The sequence below is a fragment of the Nycticebus coucang genome, chromosome 9 (genome assembly GCF_027406575.1).
Source record: "Nycticebus coucang isolate mNycCou1 chromosome 9, mNycCou1.pri, whole genome shotgun sequence".
Lineage (NCBI taxonomy): Eukaryota > Metazoa > Chordata > Mammalia > Primates > Lorisidae > Nycticebus > Nycticebus coucang.
In genome coordinates this window covers 109998786-110021511 of record NC_069788.1, presented here as the reverse complement: position 1 = coordinate 110021511, position 22726 = coordinate 109998786, and the positions used below count along the sequence as shown (strand labels likewise).

General features: G+C 46.4%; 1 protein-coding gene across 3 annotated transcripts in view; it reads left to right on the top strand.

Moving 5' to 3' along the window:
* The first annotated feature begins 17684 nt into the window (after nt 1-17684).
* JDP2 (Jun dimerization protein 2) overlaps nt 17685-22726 on the top strand; it is a 41742-nt gene continuing 36700 nt past the window's right edge. The window contains exon 1 of one of the 3 annotated variants that reach the window (XM_053602891.1): nt 17685-18243. In XM_053602891.1, the coding sequence (XP_053458866.1) occupies nt 17961-18243 (283 nt within the window). In that variant the 5' untranslated portion in view covers nt 17685-17960. Of the gene's footprint in view, nt 18244-18379; nt 18628-18734; nt 18966-22726 lie in introns of those variants that run through there. The other 2 variants (XM_053602892.1, XM_053602893.1) reach the window with 2 other exon arrangements.

Genomic DNA, 22726 nt, shown 5'->3' with positions numbered 1-22726 from the left:
GCTTATAAAAGAACATCTAAAACTGGGAAACTGATAAAGAAAAGGAATTTATTTCTTACAATCATGGAGGCTGACAATGAAAGCACATATAGTCAGAATAAGATGGAGTCAGCTGGGCTAGGGCCAACATGACACAGCTGTTGTGATCATTTTCAATCCTATCTGACCTTTACCCCCGTCTCCTTTTCCCACTGTTCCGTAAATTTAGCTCTCACCTTAAAGATATCTTGGGTAGTTTAGGTGAATTGATCTGGGAGATTAACTTTTAAATTAGAATGTTGTTTATTGTTTAGGAGTCATGGGTTCAGCCGATTATCATCTAAGATAAGAGTTAACATGGTCTTCACTTTGAACTTAAATGTATAAAACTATATTGTTGGAAATGGAAGGACAGAACAGTTTTGGAGAGGCTACTCTCCCACTGTTCTCCAGAATCCCGCCTTCTGACAAATAAAGTTTGGTGGACCTATTCCTGTCTCTGTATACGGCTTAGAGTGACAGGTGGCTGGACCCTCTTCATCTGGTAAAAAGTCCAGGGTTGAGGGGCTGCATCTTGTGAGGACATTCTTGCTGATACAGAGCCCCAGGGTGACTCAGGTCCCCCTTCCTCTTTTTATAAAGTCACTAGTTCCCATTAATCCATTAACCCATTAATCCATGAATCAATTAATCCATTCACAAGGGCAGAGGCTTCATGACCCAGTCACCTCTTTTTTTTTTTTTTTTTTTTTTGGCTGGGGCTAGGTTTGAACCCGCCACCTCTGGCATATGGGGCTGGTGCCCTACTCCTTTGAGCCACAGGTGCCGCCCGACCCAGTCACCTCTTAAAGGCCCCACATCTCAATTTGTTTTTAGTTTGAAATGTTATTGGTGTCTAAGCATCCTAAACTGGGACAATGCATTCTTTCACAAGTTCTACATCACTGAATGGTTCCCTTAATATTGCCACACAAGGAGTTTCAGAGAGGACAAACATTCAAACCATGGTAGGCTCTAAATGCCCATTGAAGTGTGAGAAGCATTGCTTAAATCTAGGCTGTGACCAGGGGCCAGATACTCAGTTCTTTATAATTTCAGAAAACAGCCCTTCGAACTGGCCCAAGGTGGGACCTGTTTGTACTTAACTCCATCCTGCAGTGGACAGTGTTTAGGGAAAAATCTCATTTATTTACTCATTCAGTTAATGTTAGGATGAATCATATGAAATGGCCACTTTATAGGTCAAAAATGGTCGAATACTGTCAGTTTGACATGGCCTAGCTCTTTTTTTTTGTTTGTTTGAGATAGAGTCTCAAGCCATCACCCTGGGTAGGGTGATGTGGCATCATAGCTCACAGCACCCTCAAACTCTTGGGTTCAAGCTATCCTCTAGCCTTGGTTTTCTCTATTTTTAGTAGAGATGAGGGGGAGTCTCACTTTTTGTTCAGGCTGGTTTTGAACTCATAAACTCAAGCTATCCACCAGCCTCAGCCTCCCAGAGCATGGCCTAGCTCTTAATAATTACCAAGCTCCTATTAAGTGCCAGGCACATAGCTGGGTGTTGGGGACACAGCAGTGGGCAAAATCAGTATAGGTTCCTCCCTCATAGAATTCACAGTTTACTGGAAGAGACAGTCATGAATGTTTTTTAATCTGTACAAATAGATGTAAAATTACATAAATCGATGTCAACTGAACAGCCACAGAGTGAAGATCCCTGGTACATGGAGCATCCATCAATTAAAAAGTCATGCTGGGGATTGATCAGAAAAGACTTCCCTATCGGAAGGGTCAGCAGAACTGAAATCTAAAGGGTGAGAAGTTAACCATACTGAAGGGGGCCAACAGGGGCGTGAGGAGCGAGGCCTCAGGGGAGGAGAATTCTCTGCAGAGGGTGCGAAGGATGCCTGTGAACAATTGTGGAAGGTAGAGACTCACTCCATCTGGCTGCAAGGGCTGGCCTGCTGGGTTGGGGTTGGGGGTGGGGGACTGGTGGACACAGTTTAATTAATGGCTGAGATTTCATCTCCTAGCTCAACATCCTCTGTGACTTAGCAGCTATGCCAGCTTATAAAGCCAACCCATTTTAGAGCAGTAGTCAATAGCTTTGTGCTGCAGGTGGCCATTTGTCATTCATAGTAAAACTGGCCACTGTCACACTGGGAGACAGCCTACAGACAAGGGAGTCCTCTGTCTCTACCTTCCCGTCCTTTGGTCCTTTGACCCATTTTACTCAGCAGTGCCTGTGTCTTGAGAGTCCTTGGCCAGGCCGTGAGGACCGGGCAGGGAGTCCTTCCTCCTCCCTGTCTCTCTCCCCTGTCGTGCCTTCTTTTTTCCTACTGTGAGTGCTCAATGCTTTCAAGTTTTCTCAGTTTCCCCTATTGGGAGAGGAAAAAAAAAAAAAAACTACCAACATGTATAAACATAGCAGCACTGGCTGTTTAATTTGTTGCTTCTTTCTCTCCACCATTGTCTGACCCTGGTGGCTGGATCTGGCTCTCCTGATAAACACTCCAACCCAGCTCAGACCATCAGAACCAATCCTGGTCCTTGGCTCAGGGTCCACAGCAGTCTTCTCGGCTAGTCCTAATGAAAGCACACGTGGTGAGGATAAGATAGAGTCTGTCAGACAGCTGGTCTGGTCTTTTTAGGTCCTACCTGACCTTTACTTCCTATCTCTCATTCTTATTGTTTAATAAATTTAACTTCTATCCTAAAGATACCCATTTTGAATAGTTTAGGAAATGAACTTTTTTTTTTTTGAGACAGAGCCTCAAGCTGTTGCCCTGAGTAGTGTGCTGTGGCATCACAGCTCACAGCAACCTCCAACTCCTGGGTTAAGCGATTCTCTTGCCTCAGCCTCCCAAGTACCTGGGACTACAGGTGCCCACCACAATCCCCAGCTATTTTTTGGTTGTAGTTGTCATTATTGTTTTGCAGGCCTGGGCGGGACTCTAATCCACCAGCTCTGATGTATGTGGCTGGTGCCTTAGTCACTTGAGCTACAGGTGCCGAGCCGGAAATTAACTTTTGAACTGGAAATGTTGTAATAGATCATCACTGAGTTGTGCTGCTTATTAGTTAAAATAAGTGTTAGAGGCCTGGATGGCGGCTCACGCCTGTAAATCTTAACTCTCTGGGAGGCCAAGGTGGGTGGATCCCTCAAGCTGTGGAGCTCCCTGTGTAAGAGTGAGACCCGTCCCTATTGAAAATAGAAAAACTAGCCAGGCCTTGTGGCAGGTACCTATAGTCTCAGTTACTTGGGAGGCTGAGGCAAGAGGATCTCTAGAACCCAAGAGTTTGAGGTTGCCATGAGCTATGACTCCACAGCACTCTGTCTCAAATAAATAAACAAATTAAATAAATAAATAAATAAATAAATTTAATTAATTAATTAATTAAATAAAATTGACAGAGGATACCTTGGAAGGGTGAGTTCTAGGAGAACAAAGGTCTTCTCAAAAGACCCCAAGGACACACCTGCAGGGTCTTCTCCCTGCTGACTCAGCTCTTAAGAATTTGTAGACTTAACTTCCTAGGACCTGGAAATTTCTGCTTCTATGAAATCCTGTAGTTCTGTGGGGGCTGGAACAGCTTCTCCCACTTGATTCAAACTGACTGCTGAGAAAGGTACCTGTGGGTTGGAACTTTTTGACTAGAGAGAAGAAGGGGAAGACCAAGCTACTCAGGGAGTGCAGCCATTTTGAATTCTTCTATGCCGTTAGCTCCACCAGCTGCATAAAAGCCTTTTCCTCTTAAATACGGTGTTTTGGTGCTCTTTCTTGCCATTGGGGCTCATCTTCCTACAGCAAAATAAAAAATAAAACAAGGGTCATTATGGTCTTTGCTTAAGGATTGATTTAGAAAATTAACTTTTGAATTGGAAATGTAATGGATTTTCATTGAGTTGCGCTGTTTATTATTTGAAGTGAGGGTTATTGTGGTCTTTGTTGTAACCCATTATGTGTAGAACTATGATTTTGGAAATGGAAGACCAGAACAGTCTTGGAGAGAGTACTCTCACTGTTCTCCAGAATTGCGGGCCTTTTGACAAATAAAGTTTGGTGGACCTATCCCTGTGTCTGCATATTGGCTGACAATGACAGGGAGCTGGACCCTCTTTGTTCAGTAACACTACATTGAGGTCTTCAGACATTGTGCCAGAGATTTTGTGCCAACAGCCATATGAGCTAAGATTTATGTCCCCATTTTTGCAGACAGGGCACTGAAGCTCCTTGTCAAGGTCACACACGAAGGACTTAAACCTAGACTGGTTGGATTTTAAACGTGTTCTATAGTCACTTGGTAAATGTATTTCTCACCATGTCCCTGAATCATCTCCTTCCATCGACCACTCCATATTAAGATATTTATTCACCTGGGCTAGAAGAATTTCAATTTTCAAGAGTCTCCATTAGAATGCAAAAGCCCATGGGAAATATAATCCCCAAACCTTTATTTTATAACCCTAGAGTGGGGAGGGTTTAAGAGACCAGTTCTATGGAAGGACACCCCTAGGAAAGGCCTGGGGACAGGAGAGAGAGAGGGGCAGAATGGAATGTCTAATTCACTAAGGATCCCTCTCCCCTGCTGTTTTGATGAACCCAAGGTTAGCTTCTCACCTGATTCCCAGGGGCCTTCCAGTTGATAATTTCCACCAAGCTATTTTGGGAGGGCAATTATCCTGAGAGCGCCTCCATCTCCCTCAAGTACAGTTTAATAAGGCTTCCAGGAGGCGGGAGCTTCACTCACTTCCTGGAGAGGCTGAATGGGCCTTGATTTTTGCTACCCAGGAGACCCCAGCTTCTCCAGATCAGAGGGCTGAGCTCCTTGCAAGGCGGGTCTCAGTGGTGGTAGGGAGAGTTAGGGGAGGGGTTCAAATTCTACCAGGTCCCTGAATTGGTCCCTGGTTGTCATGGCAACCTCTCCTTGAGCCAATCTGGATGCTGATCTGGGTATTTCTGAAGAGGAGCTGTAAACTTCCTGGCTGACAGCATTGATTTAAACTGGATTGAGAGGGTGGTGCCTGTGGCTCAAGGAGTATGCCACCCCATATGCTGGAGGTGGCGGGTTCAAACCTGTCCCTGGCCAAAAAAACTGAAAATAAATAAATAAATAAAGCATGAGATTAAAAAAAATTAAAAAAAAATAAAATAAAAATAAAATAAACTGGATTGAGAGAGCCTCCCAATGAAGGGGCCATCACCTTTCTGGCTTTGGCACCATTTAAAATAGAATCGCAGTGATACCCAGTCTTTCCGGACTCATGATGCTCTGTTGCTTTTTGTTGTTATTGCTGTTTGTTTTTTTTCTTTTGGCTTTGCAATATCCCTTTTGTAAAAGATCATTTACCTGTGATTACATTTAATTTAAAAAATGTTTGCTTTGAAATCTTCAGTGTAATCTCTTAAGTGGAGATGTTTAAAGATGCGCCACAATCACAGTGATAACATCACTACCAAAAAACAAGGAGCAGGTTACCTGGTGTTGTAGACTAAATGCTTGTATTTCTGCACACCCTCACTAAATTTGCATGTCGAAATCTTAATCCCTAAGGTGATGATATTAGGAGGTGGGGCCTTTGGTACGTGATTAGATTCTTGCCCTCAAGAATAGGACTAATGTCCTTATAAAAGAGCTTCCTCGGCCTTCCACTATGTGAGGACACAGTGAGGGATGGCCATCTACAAACCTGGAAGTAGACCCTCACCAGATACCAAATCTGTGGACACCTTGACTTTGAACTTCTCAGCCTTCTACATTATGAGAAATAAATTCCTGTTGTTCATGAACCACTCAGTCTATGGTATTCTACTATTGCAGCCCACGTGGACTTGGACATCAGGTGTGTTCACTCTGTGAAAATTCACAAAGAGATTTGTGTCCTTATTTCTTTGTATATTAAACTTCAATAAAAATTCACTTAAAATTTTTTTTCTTTTTTTTGAGACAAAGTCTCACTTTGTTGTCCTTGGTAGAGTGAAGTGGTGTCACAGCTTACAGCAACCTCAAACTCTTGGGCTCAAGTGATTCTCTTGCCTCCCCTCCCAAGTAGCTGGGACTATACTAGGCCACCACAAAGCTTGGCTAGTTTTTAGAGACAGGGTCTCACTCTTGCTCAGGCTGGTCTCAACTCCTGAGCTCAGGCAATTCACCTGCCTGGGCCTCCAAGAATGCTGGGATTACAGGCATAAGCCACTGTGCTGGCCCTTAAATTTTTTTTGGATTAGAAGAATGAAGGCTCTCTCTGAATGGTATGCAAATTAAGGTGCTGGTGATCCTAATCACTATTTTTTCATGGAGCCAATGGACTCTGATCTTGGTCTCAAGGCAGAGGACAGAGGATTTTTAGGGCAATGAAACTATTCTGTGTGATGCTACCATGGTGGATACATGTCATAATATATTTGTCTAAATCCAGAGACTGTAACAACAGGAATGAACTAACGGAAATTATGGACTTTTGGTGATACTGATGTGTCTGTGTCGGGTCATCCATTACAAAAAATGTGCCACTATAGTGGGGGATGTTGGTGGTGGGGAAGGCAGGAGGAATATGGGAAATCTCTGTACCTGCCTCTGAATTTTGCTGTAAATCTAAATTTTTTCTAAAAAACAAACTCTATGTAAAACAAAGACAGATCAGGGCCTGTAGCTCAGCTGCTAGGGTGCCAGGCACATACACCAGAGCTGGCGGGTTTGAACCCAGCCCAGACCTGCCAAACAACAACGACAACCATAACCAAAAAATAACCAGGTGTTGTGGTGGGCACCTGTAGTCCCAGCTACTTGGGAGGCTGAGGCAAGAGAATTGCTTAAGCCCAAGAGTTTGAGGTTGCTGTGAGCTGTGACGCCACGGCACTCTACTGAGGGCAACATGGTAAGACTCTGTCTCAAAAAAAAAAAAAAAGGACAAAAACAAAGACAAACAAAAAAACGTTGTATCATATGTGGTTAAAAGCGCAAGGCTTGGAGCCAGACTGTCTGGGTTTGAGTCCTGGCTCTGATTCCTAACTAGCCAGGACAGTCGACAAGTTAGCTAAATATTCTGTGCCTCAGTTTCCCCATTTATAAAATAGGGGTATAATAGCACCTACTTCATGAGTTTCTGTGAAGATTGTGTAAATTAATAAATCTATACTTAAAGCATTTAACACAATACTTAGCATTTAGTAAGTGGTCAATCAGTCTTAGCCACTGTTTAAAAAGTAAACCTTTTTAAGATCTGATTCCAATCCATCAGCTGCTACCTTTTGGCCAGAACAATCTGTTGCACTCAGGATAGACAGATGCCTGTCAGGATGACTTCTGTCCCCTGTGTGTTGGGGTGGAAGATCTCGTTCAGAGTCAGAGCTTTCAAGTCCGTACATGCTCTGAGGCTCAGAGAAAATACCCCTTTTTGGGTCCATGTCAGTGGACCAGGCAGGAAAAACAACAGCATACCCATGTCTCATTTGCCTGGTGCCTTAGCAGATCCCACAGTCCTCATGCTTTTCTTAACCAAACATTGTTCTGCTTCTGATGTCACCCTGGAGAAGAATGCTCAGTGCTGGATTAGGCTAAAATCAGTCTTAAGATCATCTTAAGGTGATCTTAATCATTGTGCAGTCACCCTGCTAGGAGCACCATGGTCTTTGATAGATTGGTTAGGAACCACTGATGAACTCTGATGTTTTGTTACTTACTTTAAATGCGTTCAATATTTATGGGACATTTTGCCAAATAGCTCTAATGTTATAATCATGTTTGGAATATATACATGAATACAAGTAGTTGCATTGTAATTTCGGATTTTTTTTTAGGGACACATACTTTTCAGGCCCTAAGAATGTAACTCGAGATACATTCTTTTCAGATAAAGAATGAGCCAGGCATTAATATATTTGAATAATGAAAAGCAGGTACTACAGTTGATTTTGACCCAAAAGACCGAGAAGTTATCCTTGAACTAAGGGTCACTTGGCCTCAGCCTGTAAAGACCAAGGAGTTGATGCCCCCCAATAGGCAACTGCAAACACTTTCTCTTCAATGGAAAATCTACTGGTGTCATCCCACTTTCTACTGATACTGGGCACTATGACAAAGCATGCTCTGTAATGGTGGGATCTTAAAATCTGCAAAAATCTCGCATGAACATTAAATTACCTAATTTGAACTTCACAATAGTCCTACTACATGAATCTGAGGTTCCCAGAGACTGCAAGGCCCTATCTTGGTCCATTTTGTACTGCTCTAACAGAACACAAACTGGGTAATGTATAAAGTATAGAAATTTATTCCCTAGGGGAGCTGGGAAATGGCATCTGGTGAAGGTTTTCTTGCTGTGTCTTTATATAACAGAAGAACAGAAGAGAGAGACCCACTCTCCCATATTCTTTTTACAGTGGCATTAATCCATTTAAAGGGCAGAGTCCCCACGACCTAAAAGACTCCGCCTCCCAACCCTGTTGCACTGGGGAAGGGCACACATTCAAACCATGGCAGACCCACTCCAGGTTTTTCAGTTGGTAAGAGGCATAATATGGGCCCAGCTCTTTGGCTTTGAAGCCATGTTTGCTCTATTAAGTCTTACTGCTTTCTTCCTTTGCTGGAAATGAATGGGTTGCTGCTGGTTACATCTCTAGCAGCTCACTTCCCCTCTCCCTGCTTGCAGAGCCTCAAGTTATTTAGTTTAGGTACCCATGCCTTCTCTGAGTGACTCAAGTCTAAACCAGTCATGCTCATCCCAGCACCCTGGCCAAAGACTGGTCTAGAGGTGGGCATGAACTAGGAGGGAAAGCCTAAGGAAGAGGTTTCCCTGATTTTAAAAACCGAGTAAAAAAGGGCGGTGCCTGTGGCTCAAAGGAGTAGGGTGCTGGCCCCATATGCCGGAGGTGATGGGTTCAAACCCAGCCCCAGCCAAAAACTGCAAAAAAAAGGAAAGACTAAAAACCGAGTAAAGAAGATGCTGTCTTCTTCCAAAGATAGAGTTCTGAATTTTCCCTGGGCTTGTATTATTTTGATCCCTACTTTATTGCTCACCATGGTCTTTAATAGAGCACCGGGCTAACTTCCTTTGACTCTGGGCCTATGGGCCTCGGCGCATCTCTGGATGGTGGTGAAGCTGGATTTGTGATTTGATGGTACTTGGCTACAGATCCGCACTGTCCTGGGTCAGGGAGCCTCCACCCAGAGAGAGGGTGTAGCTGTACCTCAGCAGGCCCAAAGGTAACATATGTGGACTTAGACCCCTAGTTGGTCTCAGAGGAGGCTGACAGCCAAGCCCCAGGCCACACAAATGCTTTCCTCCATGCTTTAGTAACAAGGTGGAGGAAAGGTGATAGGCAGATGAAAGCTCCCTAGAGGAGCTTCTCCTTGACACCATGTTTACAGGCACTGTGGCTTGGAAAAATCCTTTCTTCTTTGGGATGCTCAGTCCTACGGAACCCTTTAGTTCCTAGTACCGTGGCCAGCTTCCCAAATGGGTTTGGCAAGTCTTAATTGGATGGTTAACATTAACAGAGCAGGATGATTACACGGTATTTCTGTTTTCAGAGTATGTCTTCTTTGTTTGCTTTATTATTTTGGTAACCCAGTGAGGAAGGTAAGGAAAGTATTACCAACCAGTCAAGCAACACTGGGAAATGCCCTTCTTCAGTCCCTACCCAATCACATGCAAGCCTGGGCATCCCTATGTGGTCTCATTTAGTCCTCACAGTGACCCTATGCAGCAGGAATTACTACCTTTACTTTAGCAAAAAGGATAGTGACTCTCAGAGAAGAGAATCAGTTGTGACCCTGGGATTTGAATCCAGCCCTCTTTCCACCACTCCAGGCTGCCTAGGTTACATGACTTTTCTGGTTCTCAGTTTCCTAGATGGTAAATTAAAGAGTTGTATTGTGGACTCTCTAAGGTCAATTTTAGCTCAAACGCCATGATTCTATGAATATTATCCTTTGTCATTAAAAAAGGGAATCAAAGTCAGAGGTAAATGGGCCCTGCTTAAAACCAGGTGTCTGAGCTCCTGTCTTGTTGTTTGAGAAAGGGACAACTGGAGCGGCTCCTGGTGTTAGAGAATTGAGAGTTAACAGGGCACATCCCGTTGGCTTTGGTGCCGTTGTCTATTTAGCATCCAGGCAGTCTTTATTGCTGCCAGCAGCTTGTCCCTTTAAAAAAATTCCAGCCTCTCCTCCCAGGCAAGCAGCAGCCTGAGACTCTGACCCAGGCTGGGTTCCAGGAACCAAGTTTGGACATCTTGAGGGGAGAGATCCAAACTATAGTGTCTAAGAGCTGCCTCCCTGAGCCCTTACTGTGTGGTGAACACCGTTCCAAGTGGGCAGGAACACGTTAAATCTTCATAACGCTAGAAAGATTGGATATTAACACGCATACCCCATTTTAATGATGATGAAATTAAGCATGGAGAGTTGAAGTAACTTGCCCAAGGCCACACAGCTAGTAGGCAGCAGAGACAGGGTGCAAACAGAGTCAGTCCAGGTCCAGAGACCACACTCTTTACCACTGTGCTTTGCTGCATTATATGATGCATTAACCTTAAAAGCTGAAAACTGTGTATATGGCCGTGGATGACAACCTGATAGGTCTGGAAGAATTATGGCTGGGCAGATGAGTCTAAAGAGCGCCCTGTAGCACTGAAACGTTGACCCATGGGAAGAAGGGGCGGTGGGAGGAGTTTCTCCATCCCCAAACAGTCCCCAGGAAGGTTCTTTAAAGGATACCTACCCCTGTGCCAGTGACTGGGATAGCCCTGGGGCACCAAGCTGATTGGGGTAAGAGCTTCTGACAAATAGAAGAAGATTGGTTCCAGTGGTTTTTCCACATGTCTCGTAATACCCCTTTGCACACTTGTAATTATTTAGTTGATGCGCGGGTTATTCATTCACCTAACAACTGGGCCAGCATTGTTCATCATTTTATGATAGTATAAGCCCTGCACAAATAGATAATCAAATATTTGTTGACTCAATCAATGACCAAATCAAGGGATACATAACAATCCAACCCTGTGGTCTGAATTATACTCAGTTGGAGCTCTTGGGGAAGGATCTTACAGGCGAGAGCACAAACATAACAAGTTGGCATTTGAGGAAGTATTTGAAAGGAAAGGCAGGCTTTAAAAAGGAGGAAGGAGAGGATTAAGGAGGTGTATTTAAGAGAGAAAGAAACACTGACAGGAGGCGGAGGGTAGGGGAATTGTGGGCACAAAACCTGAAAGGGAGCCTGTGAACCGGGCCAGGGCTACCAAAGAAGCCCTTGTCCAGGAGGCCTCCCTCTGGAGGGCCTGTGGCCTCCCTCAGCGTCCCTCTCCCAACCCCCCATCCCATCCCTGGGTCAGCTCTGAGATGTCCCCTCTTACAAGAGTGTGTTCTACTACATAAACATTCTATCCTCACTGTACAAAGACAGCAGACTCCTGGTTCAAAGCTGGGGACCTATGCCCAGGGGGCTTTTGGGGTGAGTTTCCATGAGCCCAAGTACTGGGAAAGGTGCTCTCCGAAAGGCACACTTTGGCTGACTTAGAACAGTGTACTCAGAACTGCAGGCATCAAAACCTGGCCTGGATGGCCTGGAGCTGGAAGAGCCTTCCTAGAAGTGACAGTCCCGCCCCTGCCCCCCACATCCCCACACAAATGTCCAGTCACATTGGACCCCCTTGGCTCCTTTCCACACCTCTCTCTGCCACACCACCAAGATTGTTGAGTGTAAGAGGAAATGCCACCTCCCACAGAAAACCTAGGGGACTTTTTTTTTCTGCTTCAATAAACATTTGCTGAAATAACTTTTTATTGGTGGTTGTTTTAAAACACATAGCAGAAAAAGAGTCTTGAGAATTATTCCTACCCTAACTTTTGTTCAACTAGATCTGTGTCATCAATGTGGGCCTCAATTTCCTCATCTATAAAATATGGCCCCTTTCTCACTTTCATAGTCTACAAGTTTGTGCTACAGAAGATGTGACTGATAATTACGTCTCTACTCAATGTCTGTTCAACAAGTATTTTTAAAGTGTCAACAGCTCAGGCTGCTTTTTATATTATCAGGGCTAAAAAAAAATTATTTTTGGCCCCTATTTATGAGTGTCCATTGAGTGCCAAGCGCTTGGTAGGTGCTATAGGATTTTTAAATACTGTCTCTACTTATGAGGTAACTTCAAGCACATTGGAATGACAATACATATGTGAAATAAGGAGAAAAATTTTAAATGGTATATGATTAGATGTCAGAAGGGAAGCGCTACCTGAGGTCAAAAGAAGGAGAAATAACTGTGGGTTTGACAGATCTAAGACGGAGACATAGCAGTGTCTTGAGTTGACTTGAGTTGGCAGGAACATAACGTTGATAGTTATGATGATGATAATGAATGTAGCTGAATTAATTTGGCTTTCCACATATGGCATAAGTGTCATATTTAATCCTCGCATCAACCCCCTAAGGTAGACACCCATTGAACTGATGAGGAAACTAAGGTACAAATGTTTTATGGAGGAATCTGATCAATCTATAATCACACGTTCTAGGGGTGGAGGAACAGGAATTAAGAAGAAAGGAAAAAGTGGAAAAGGGTCTTCAATCCTTCGAGAAGCAGTATTGTGTGAGTGCTAGCTAGAAAAATCTTTGTAGTATAATGTTTAAACTCCATGTTTTCAGATGAAATTCCCTCTTCTACAAATAACTTGAGGCCTCTTGACTTTATATCTCTAAGGTTTTAAGGTACCTTCCCGATCTGAGCCAAATACAACAGACTCATCTCAGATCTTATTTCTAAGGTAAGTCAAGCACACTGGAATATGAATGTTGTAAGGGAGACTACTGATGGTGAAGGTGAATGGCCAGTTATACTTGACTGTACTGACAATCATTTCAACTTCCATGACAATGGGGAAACCTGTGTTTAAGGGGGAGGGTATTTGAGGAGCCTCCTGACTGTACCTTTCTTTTCTTAGTCTTCTGGGGCATCCTTTATTTCCTAACTTCTTTGGCTCCTCTTATGTCTCTGGTTCATTCATTATCAGCATCTCCTAAAACTGAGTCCTAGACCAGCTTCTTTTCACTCTTCTTTTATTAATTCAACACTCATATGCTAATCACCTACGATTTAAAGTTTAATATGACTAAAATATCTTCTTTGATCCAACGAGCTTGATCAGAATTTGCAATCCTGCTGTCAACTTCAGGAATCACCTATGCCTGGGTGACTCCCCACAATGACATCCACAACATGAGTCTTTTAGCCTCTCACCATGTGTTTTCAGAAATATTATATTTTGGAATATAATATTCTAGAAGAGGAATGCCTTGGGTTTTCCCTAAATCTTTCCTCATTCCCCATTTTTATAAATATCATTCATCTTCCTGGGCCTCTAGTCTATCATCTTTCATGGGCAGGGATGATATATTCTTTGCATTGCTTCCTCAAATAGGGTGGTACATGGTGCATGGCTCATAGCCAACTTCAAATAAGGCTGTCTGACTAAATTATCCAAATACCAAACTGAACTATGAGCTGTGAGAAGGCATCTCAGTGCAGTTCTGTATTTAGTCTCTCAGAGGTTGAGTGGCATTTGATGGATGAAGCAAGAATAGCAAACAGGTAAAATTCCATGGTGTCTGCTCAGCACTCCTTTATAAGCTTGACTTTGGCTCATTTTATTCACATATTCTTCAACATTCTTCTGATGTCAAGTGTCAGAAAAACCTTACTGCATCTAAGCAAGAAAGAGAAAGGGTATATATTGACTCAAACACCATTCAAGTCCAAAGCCAATTCAGCATGTTCTCAAGGAGTGTTAGATTCAGGAACACAAATGATGATTTCATGGCTATTTCTCTTTTCACTTGTCTTATTTCTCTTTTTCTCTGTGTTGTTCCTTTCTCAGCTAAGCTTTTATCACATGACAGGAAGAATGGCCCTTGACAACCCAAACCACATCTTTGTACTAATGTTTTAAAGGAACTCTTTTCTTCCTTGGCATTTACATATCAAATCCCAGAGAAGACTCTGATTGGCTCTGTTTGGGTCATGTGTTTATCCCTGAACCAATCACTGTGGCTTTGGAAATGGACTCCTCTGATTGGCCAACTCAGGTCCCACACCTACACCTACCTGAGGATAATAAGGCACTAGAACTGACACCCCTCCCAGGCCACAGCAAGGAGAGAGAGGAGTGGTTCTCCAAAGAAAGAAATACTAAGGAGCACAACACACATCCTCTACATGACTCCTTTCCCTAACCTCACCTGCTTCAGCATTTTAATGAGAGAAGTTATGATCTCCTCTCCCTCCAAAGTCTTACTGTGTTAGGAGAATAAAGAGGAGATGCTAGGCTTTCTGGGAGATGGATGCATTTCTATGGGTGCTGATTTATCTTAAACCTTTAGACATGTTTTATAAGGCTCTCATTGATGGTTATTGGAAGAGAAACTTGCCATTCTTAGCTCACAGATTTTCTAATCAAATATTCCAGTCTTGAATATCTACACACACACATACAATTTTGTATACTCACATATATACATTTTTTATACAATTGTATATACTCACATGTATATAATTTTTTAAAACTTTAAACCAGACACCTATCCCTTCTCATCTCCCTCCCCACCAAATCACTACCATCTGACTTCCCCTCCAACCCTAGGGAAGAGTATGGGAGGCTGGTCTCTCCTGGTGGGTGTTTGATTGATCAAGGGAAGAGCAGTAGAAAGAAATCACTATAAACAGATCTCTGTAATTTGTAGACTATATAACAGCTAGTCTCAACTTATTTGATTTCATGATACCACCCTGCCCTTCATCCTAAGAATTCTGCATGTCACATGTTTCTGTTGAAGGATATTAAGATTGGTTTTTATCTATAAAAGGACATAAAAAATCAAATGCCCCCAGGGATCAGGCAGGCTGGGTGGAGACTATGTCAAACTAGTGTGTTTAAGTTCCTTATCAAAGGGAAGTTTATAAAAGGCTCCAGCCCACTGCTGTCATAAGGGAGTACATGCTTTGGTAGATATTAATTGTTCACTAATTCCTAGATTCCCTCTTCTCCCTGGTACTTGGGAGGACTGAACTGAAATTAAGAATGGCCCTTTGACTTGCTTTGGCCAATGAAATGTAAATTAAAGTGATGTGTGTCCCTTCAGGAGAAAAGATTTCACTGCTAGTACTTGGCCCTCTTTACTTCTCTTTCCCTTCCACAATGACCATGAATGTGCTTGCTGATACTAAGGTACAACACTGAGCCATTACCCGTAGGACAGTTGCCCTGGGAATCACCTAAATCCACAGTTGTCCTGTGTGGGAGAGAAGGAAGCCTTTCTGTGTTAAGACACTGAGTTTTGGGGGATGTTCGCTGTTGCAGCAAAACGTAGCAAATATTGACTATTACTTATGCCCAATGCCATGTGCCCAAAGCTGGCTTAGACTATAAGATTACCGTGTAAAATCTTCCATATGTTTAAAAAAAATAGTGTTAAGATTGAACCAGAAAAACCAAATTTGGCCTATCATCTACTAGTTTCCAATTTTAGAGAATGGAGCAGCAATCCTATCTAAACTCCTATGTGCTTATAGTCTGTTCACATAATTAACTCTTAACTACTCTTGTTGGTCTTGCTGTTCATTAACAGCAATGTTCAAGCCATCCTTCCTAACTATATGGGAGGTGAGGATAGGTACCGAATCATGTCCTAAACTTTGTGTACTTCATTTTCAGAAAATCCTAGTATGGAGACTAGTTCATTGATTGATTACTCAGACCTATCACTTTCTCTTTTGATATTGGAGGAATAGGTCTGTGGAATAAGTTATTTTACCTCACCCTTTCACTTTTCCTCTTTGCAAAGAGTGTGGGAATCATCAATGTCCATTAAGATTTAAAACAGAATAGTCCAAATAAATTAGAGATGCAAACTCAACGTATTAATCAGGAATTTTCTAATTCCAAGTAAAAGGAAACCCAACTTCAAGCTGCCATGATAACACAATTTACTGATTCTTATAACTAAAAACTGCAGAGGCTGGGATGATTCAGGGACTCAGACAATGTCATCAGAACTTGACCCATCTTTTCCTCCGTGGCTTGGTTCTATGCTTTTCTATTCTTCTTTGCATTAGCTTTACTCTCAGCAGACCCTTTCATGTGATGGCTTCTGGCAGTTTCAAGTCCAGTTTCTGGCAGCCTCTCTTCCCAGCAGATCCACAAAATTTCTAGTCACGTCAGATTCACTCCAGATACACAACAATCTCTGAATCAGCCCATTGGCCAGGGCCAGATGTATTTATCAGGACTTTCCTAGCTGCAAGTGATAGGAAACCTAAATTTAAACTGCCTTAACTGCCTTAGACTGATCCCTGGTCTGTCCCTAAAAGCCAGTGATAGATCACTTCCATTCAGCAATTGTGGGGAGAAGCAGACCAATGTCTGCATAAAGGAGCTGGCTTATGGCCTCTCCCTACAGCCACTTCCAGAGGCAGTGACTATGTAAAGGGGCCTGGTAAAGGGTAATGTGGCTGGTAGAGAGGTCTTGAAGCTGTGTTTCCATAGCATCCTCCATAAAATTGCAAAATATTCATATCGAATAACATAGAAGACCTAATGAATATTACAAAGAGGTAGAGGCAGCTGAAGACCCCCCCCAAGTTATCCCTTGTTGCCACCCTTGTAGCATATTTAATTTAAAGGGGAAGCAAAGGCCCAGGAGGACTGCTGGTGGCCCAGCCACACCAAAGTAGGCCCTGGAGAGGACCTGCTTTAACCACACACATGAATCATTGGTCCCTGCACATAGATCAGTTTAGTTTATTTATAGTCCCAGCTGAAGACACATAAAGAACATTGCCCCTGTTTGGTGTTTCCTTCCATATAAACGTCCAGACCCTAGTCTCGAAGGAGAAATGTCATAAGCCAGTTTTGTGGCTCCCAACTTTGATGTTTATGCTGCAGTAAAGATGTAGTTGACCTTTTTGTGTTCTTCTACAGGCCTATCAAATTTTACTCATTTTAAAATATATATTCTTTCAGGGCCTTGTTTCTTACTTGCCAACATCAGTGTTGTGAGGGAGACTGCTGAGGTGAACAGTCAGGTAATGTCATTGGGACTTGGTCTGTCTGTCTCTCCAGAAGACCAGTTCTTTTACTCAGGAAGATTGCACTGCACTGGGGAAATACACATGGTAAAGTGTCTGCACTCACACTGAGATGTGCATGCTCTGGTTCGCTCATTTGCTCCCATCTGGCTCAAGCCTGTTGTTTCTTTCACTCTGAGCATCTGCACTCTAAGAAGGCATGAACTTTTTCTTTCACTTCCTTTCCTCTATGGGGTGATGACCTGACACCCTGACATAGGTGATGGAGACCAAAGCTCACTGGGTATAAACATTGCCACCTCTATCTGGCTTAGGCAAAAGGTAGGGAATTGGCTGGGCACCGAGGCCTCTGAAGGCTGGTGATGCCAACTCCGGAGCCACATTTTTGCCTGAGGGCTGTGTCTCTCCGCCTTTACATCCTGGAGGGCACCGTGGATGTCACATTTCCTCTGGAGTCCCCTTCACGATTGCCTCTCCGCCAGGATGGAAGTAGCAAGGGGGAAGAAGGCCATTTGGGGTCTGCTGAGGGCTGAGTCTGCTCACTAGCGTATCCTGGGTGGAAAGGAGAAGCCTGCTGGGGCAGGGCCCAGGCCCAGGGGTAAAACTGGGCAACTGCTGAGAAGGCGGTGGTCTAGGCCCTTCTCTAGGGCAGGCTAGTGCAGCTGTGCGGCCTCGGGGCCTCGGGGTATTGCAGTGGCTGGTGGGTAGGTAGGGCAGAGGCTCCCAGATGCTTTAATCCTCTGCCCATCCTTCTCCCCGGAAAAACAACACAGGCGGGCGAGGTCTCCTCCTCTCCCACTCGGTCCTGGAGAGTCCAAGGATGAAACTGTGCTGAAATTCTCTCTCTCTCAGTTTGGGGAGAAGCGCCCGATTCTGAGGAAGAGGTCACCACGGGCCATGCGTGAGGGGCGTCTGCCCGTCCCTAGGCCTCTCCCTCGCATCTCTCCCAGGGCCGCGGCCGTGCCTGGCGGGTGCGAGCCGGGCGGCCGTGCGCCGGGGGTGCTCTTACATAACCGCTCGCCGCGTCCTGCTTTCTCGCGCGCTCCGGCACCGCCGGCTGGCAGAGCCAGGGGACTAGATGTAGCCCGCGCGGGCGCTGCGGGGCCGGGGCCGCCCCTGCGGGGAGAGGAGCGCGCGCGGCGGCGGGAGGAGGGCGCCAAAGGCGGCGGGGGAGGTGAAGGTCAGTGGGTGTGAAGCGCCGGATCCACACCCCCTCCTCCCTGTCCCCTCCTTCCCTTCCTCTCCGTCCCCCTCTGACGTCTGGAGCTGGCAGCTCGGCCGGTTCCGCATTCCCGACCCCTCCCCGCCGCCCAGGGGCCGCTATATAGCCGGGGCTGATGCAACCGGTCCCGCCGCCCGCCACAGCCTGCGGGAGGGACGCTCGGCGGCCGCGACGGGGGGCGCTGGCGGCGGCGGACGCTGCAGCGGCGGCGGGGCTGGCGCCGCGGCGGCTCCCGGGCCGGGACGGGCCTGGGCACCGGGCGGCAGCGGCGCGAAGTGGGCACGGCGCCTGCCGCCGGGCCCCGGCCCCGGGGGCGCCGCCTCCGCCCGCGGCTTTTGCACGGTGGGTGCCGGGGCGCGCGGGGGGCGCCGGGCGGGGCGGGGCGGGGCGCGCGGCCGCGGCCACCTGGGACGGCCGCCCCCGCGCGGACGGAGCGCGCAGAGCCCCGGAGCCCGGCCCCTCGGGGAGCTCCCGCAGCTCCGGGACCCCGAGCTTTCGGCACCGCAGCCCGGGCCCCTCCCGCGGGGCGCCCGGAGACAAGTGCCTTCCCTTTGGTTCCCGCCCCGGGACGGGAGGCTCCGTCCGCTCCTGGGGCAGCGGGCGCTCCCTTCTCCGTCCCGCGCTCTCCTCCCCAGTCCGTTTGCCGCGAGGTGCTCTCCTCGGGCGGCGGGGAAGGCGGGGTGAGTGGGGAGAAAACTGCCCGGGAGTCGGGCCTGGGGTGGAGATGGAGGCCAGGGAGGTGCGGGTAGGGGTGGAGGGATGACAAGGACCTGCTGGCTACTCGTACCCCCTTCTGCCTTCCTCGCAGGGAGGAAGCGCGGCTCCTGGAGGAGAATATTGGGAAGGGCTTGGGGTTTCGATCCAATGAAAGGGGCTTCTCTCAGTGTCATTGCTCTGGAATTCTGGGCTGAGAAAGGGCCTAGGGGTGCCCGAGGGTCCCCTTTGGGCTTCCCTGTCTCCCACGCCAGGTTACATAAGGCAAGCCGGCTGGCTTCTCTAGGTAACCAGACTCTCCCCTGCCCATCCAGTTTAAAGGCTCTCTTCAGCCCCTTCCCTCAAAGGAGGCTGGGGGGATTGGGCCTTCTGCCTGGACCCCTGGACCTTGGGGTGGCAGTCCCGGGCTTTGCCTGAGTCAGTGGGAGGAGTGAGGAAGACAGGGAGGCGTTTCGGAGGGATGGATGGGCCATCTGTGAGGTTAGAGATGGAGAGGATGGTGGAAGACTGACCCTTTGGGTCATCTTCAGTTGCAAGATTGTCTGACCCTTGTCCATGTGCCACCGTCTCTAATGGTGTCCAGAGCTTGGGGCTATGGCCCCAGCATATGTGCTCAGGACAGATGTGCTCAAGTCTGTCTTAGAAAGGGCTTGCTGACCGTGTGGGTTTGAATACCCAGATGTGGATCTTGGTGGACCTCTTCAGGGTCTTAGTTTGAGGAGCACCAGGAACTGTAAAGCTTTGAACCATGTTTGGGTACCTTTGTACCCAAATGTCCTTTAAGTCCTTGCTAAAAACTGTGTTCACATATCATTTCCCTTCCCCCCAATCGCCTTTCCCTGAGGGTTTTAAAATACACCTTCCATTGCTTTTACCTTTCCAGCAAATCTGGCTGCCGCTTGGATGGAGGTCTTATCTTCCTTTGCAGGTTTCTAGGGGAGAGTTTAACCTGGTATCAGGTGTGAGCATGGCTCTGATTTTCAGTAAACCTGAGGACCAGGGAAGAGAAGCAAGATCTATTCTCATGCTTCTGGGCAGTTAAGGTTTTGCCTTGTTTAAATGAGGGAGGATGGATTTCTCAAAGAGTCTTCTGTTCTCCTTCTATTTTGGCTTTGGTTCAGAGCTGCAGGCAGCTCCAGAATCTTCCTGAAGAGCTGGGTGCTATATGATTTGAAGGGCTGCAGGAAAGCATAGGTGTGTAGGTCTCTGGGTTTTCTCCTAGCTTGGTTGCAGCCACCTCCAAGAAGATGTGTCACCAGCTGCTAACAGTGTCCTAGGAAGGGTTTGGATAGGGTCTTCCTGCTCATCCACTGCCTAGCTTTTGTAGCCACCAGGGAAAACTCTTTGTCCCCCTTAGGTCTGTTGTTGTCTTCCCACCTGTTCGCAGGATGTGTGGGCACCATTTCCAACCTGTAGGATCCTTGGCAGGGCTCGGTTCTCTGAGTTTGCCTGGGGGCTACTGGTGTTGCAATGGGCTATCTCTCTCTTAAGTGTCTGTTTCTAGCTCTAGTCTAGAAGGGAATTGGAGTCCAATTGCAGACTCCAGGCTGGCCTGCTCTGTATTCATTCAGCCTCAGCTCAACTTGAGCAATCAGAGCCAGGGTTGAGGGCAAGCTACATTCTTTTCTGCTTCAGGATGCCGTCTGCTTTTTTCCATGTGAATGAATTATGTTTGAAACTGAAATGAGAGCAAGAGAAAAATGGAGTGAGTGTGTATGGGTATGTATGTGTGCATACCTATATAGGCAGGGGGAGAGCAGCAGGCACATTATTTTTCCATTTTCCTTTAATTAAGGCTCTGTGGAGGTGTGTTTGAAAACAGAGGGTCTCCTATGCCTTTGAGAAGGGTGAGAACACTGTTTTGGCTGCGTCCCGGGCCATATGCAGCGTATGGTGGCCAATGAAACCGGGCCTGGCTCGTTCTGTTGCTTGTCTTGGCAGTCGGTTCCATGGCTTGTGTTACCAGCTCTGGAACTTAGGGGCTGCCAAGCTCCGTGTGCCTCTGTGTATGTGTGTGCGTGCATGTGTGCGCACACACTCACGCATGTGTGTGTGTGTGTGTGTGTGGTTTGGTCTTTCAAAACTCAGCATAGACAAATGCCTTAACGACCCAGTTTGGAATTTTCAGCCTATGTTTCTTTACGCTTATTGCTGGCTGTGGGAGGCCCAGCCAGAGCCCACCATTCTTAGTAGTCATTGTTGTTGTTTTAGTCTATTTTCTTGCTGCAGCCCATGGGATTTAGTTGTGGAGCTCCATTTCCAAAGCTTTAGCTGGCCACTGGCATTTTTACAAAGGATCAAAGCAGTTGCCACACTCAGTGTGTGTGTCTGTGTTATGCATGGCACTGTTAACTCCTGCCACCAAGGATAGAGCTGTGGTGAGGCAGGAGGAGAGGATAGGAAGCTTTTCCTGTGGCAGTACCTTCTTGGCAGAGATGACTTCATGTGTATTTATTGAGCACCTATCCTAAGCAGAAGACAAAGCTGTATCTACAGGCAGGGTCTTGTTGGAAGCATTTCTCTGGTTTTCCAGGGAGAGCAGGAGTCCCTTGGGGGAGGTTCCAGGTTCTTCTGTGGTTGGGATGGCTATGCGGTGGTCATGCCTGACAGTGTGCAGTGGCTTCCGTTGAGCCCAGCCATCCCTCATCGTCTTCTCATGAAAACCTAAGGAGTGACCCCTTCCAAGCAGCACAGGGATGGAGTAGATTGAGGGACACAGAAGATGCTGGCCTTCTGTTTCTGGGGCAGGAATGGACACCCAGCCTGTTGGTGATGCCTTATTGCCTGTGATCTGTGCAGCTGTGGTCTGGCCCACAGGGTAGAGAAGACCTTAGAAGAAACAGAGGCAAAAGGCAGGCACTGGGCCCCAGTCCTGCACCTTTGTGCACATCCCTGACCTGGCACCCTTAGTTTCTGTTCTGCAGTTAACTGCCAGGATGCAGGATGGCCCTACTACCTTGGATTTAGACCTGGAAAGTGAGAGAGCAGAGCATCCTCTGAGGGGAATTCTCTTAATGGCTGTAGGAATGGGAGACCATGGTAGTGGGAATAATCAAGAAGGGACCTTGAGGGGCCTGTCCAGGAAGGAAGGCCCTCGTGGCTGTGCTGATTTCACACTCACTACACGCAGGCGCTGTTCCAGGTACTTTCCAAGCATTAACTAATTTAATCCTCCTGGCAGCCATACAGGGCAAATGACATTGTTATTCCCACTTTACAGCTGAGGAAAGTGAGGTGCAGCGAGATTAGGGAACTGGCCCAAGGTCACACAGCTGCTGAGGTGCAGAGCCCGGGTACTCACTCAGGAGTTTTGACTCCAAAGCTCCCTCTCTTATTCCACCTCCCACCCTTGCCCATAGACCTGGGCACAGCCATCTTGAGCTGCTCACCCGCATTCTCAGTCTTGGAGCCTTCTCCATGCCTTTGCTCCTTGCCTTCTGGATCTCCCTGTCTTTTGGAAGCTGATTGACCCACATCATTCAGATTCCAAGAGAGAGGTCATCCTGAATGACTCTGTAGCTCCAAGAAGTTTGGTGTTTAGTTCTCCAAGATAGTGATAGCAGGTAGTTTGCTCTGTGATCACTGGCCTGGCACCGTTCTCCTCCAGGACTCCCACCTTCTGCATCCTCTTGTCTCCTGGGACTCCTCCCAGGTGCGGGCTCCCAAGATCTCCTACTCTTCTTGCTGAGTGTGAGTTGTCATGTCCTGCGCTTGACTTCCAGTCCCA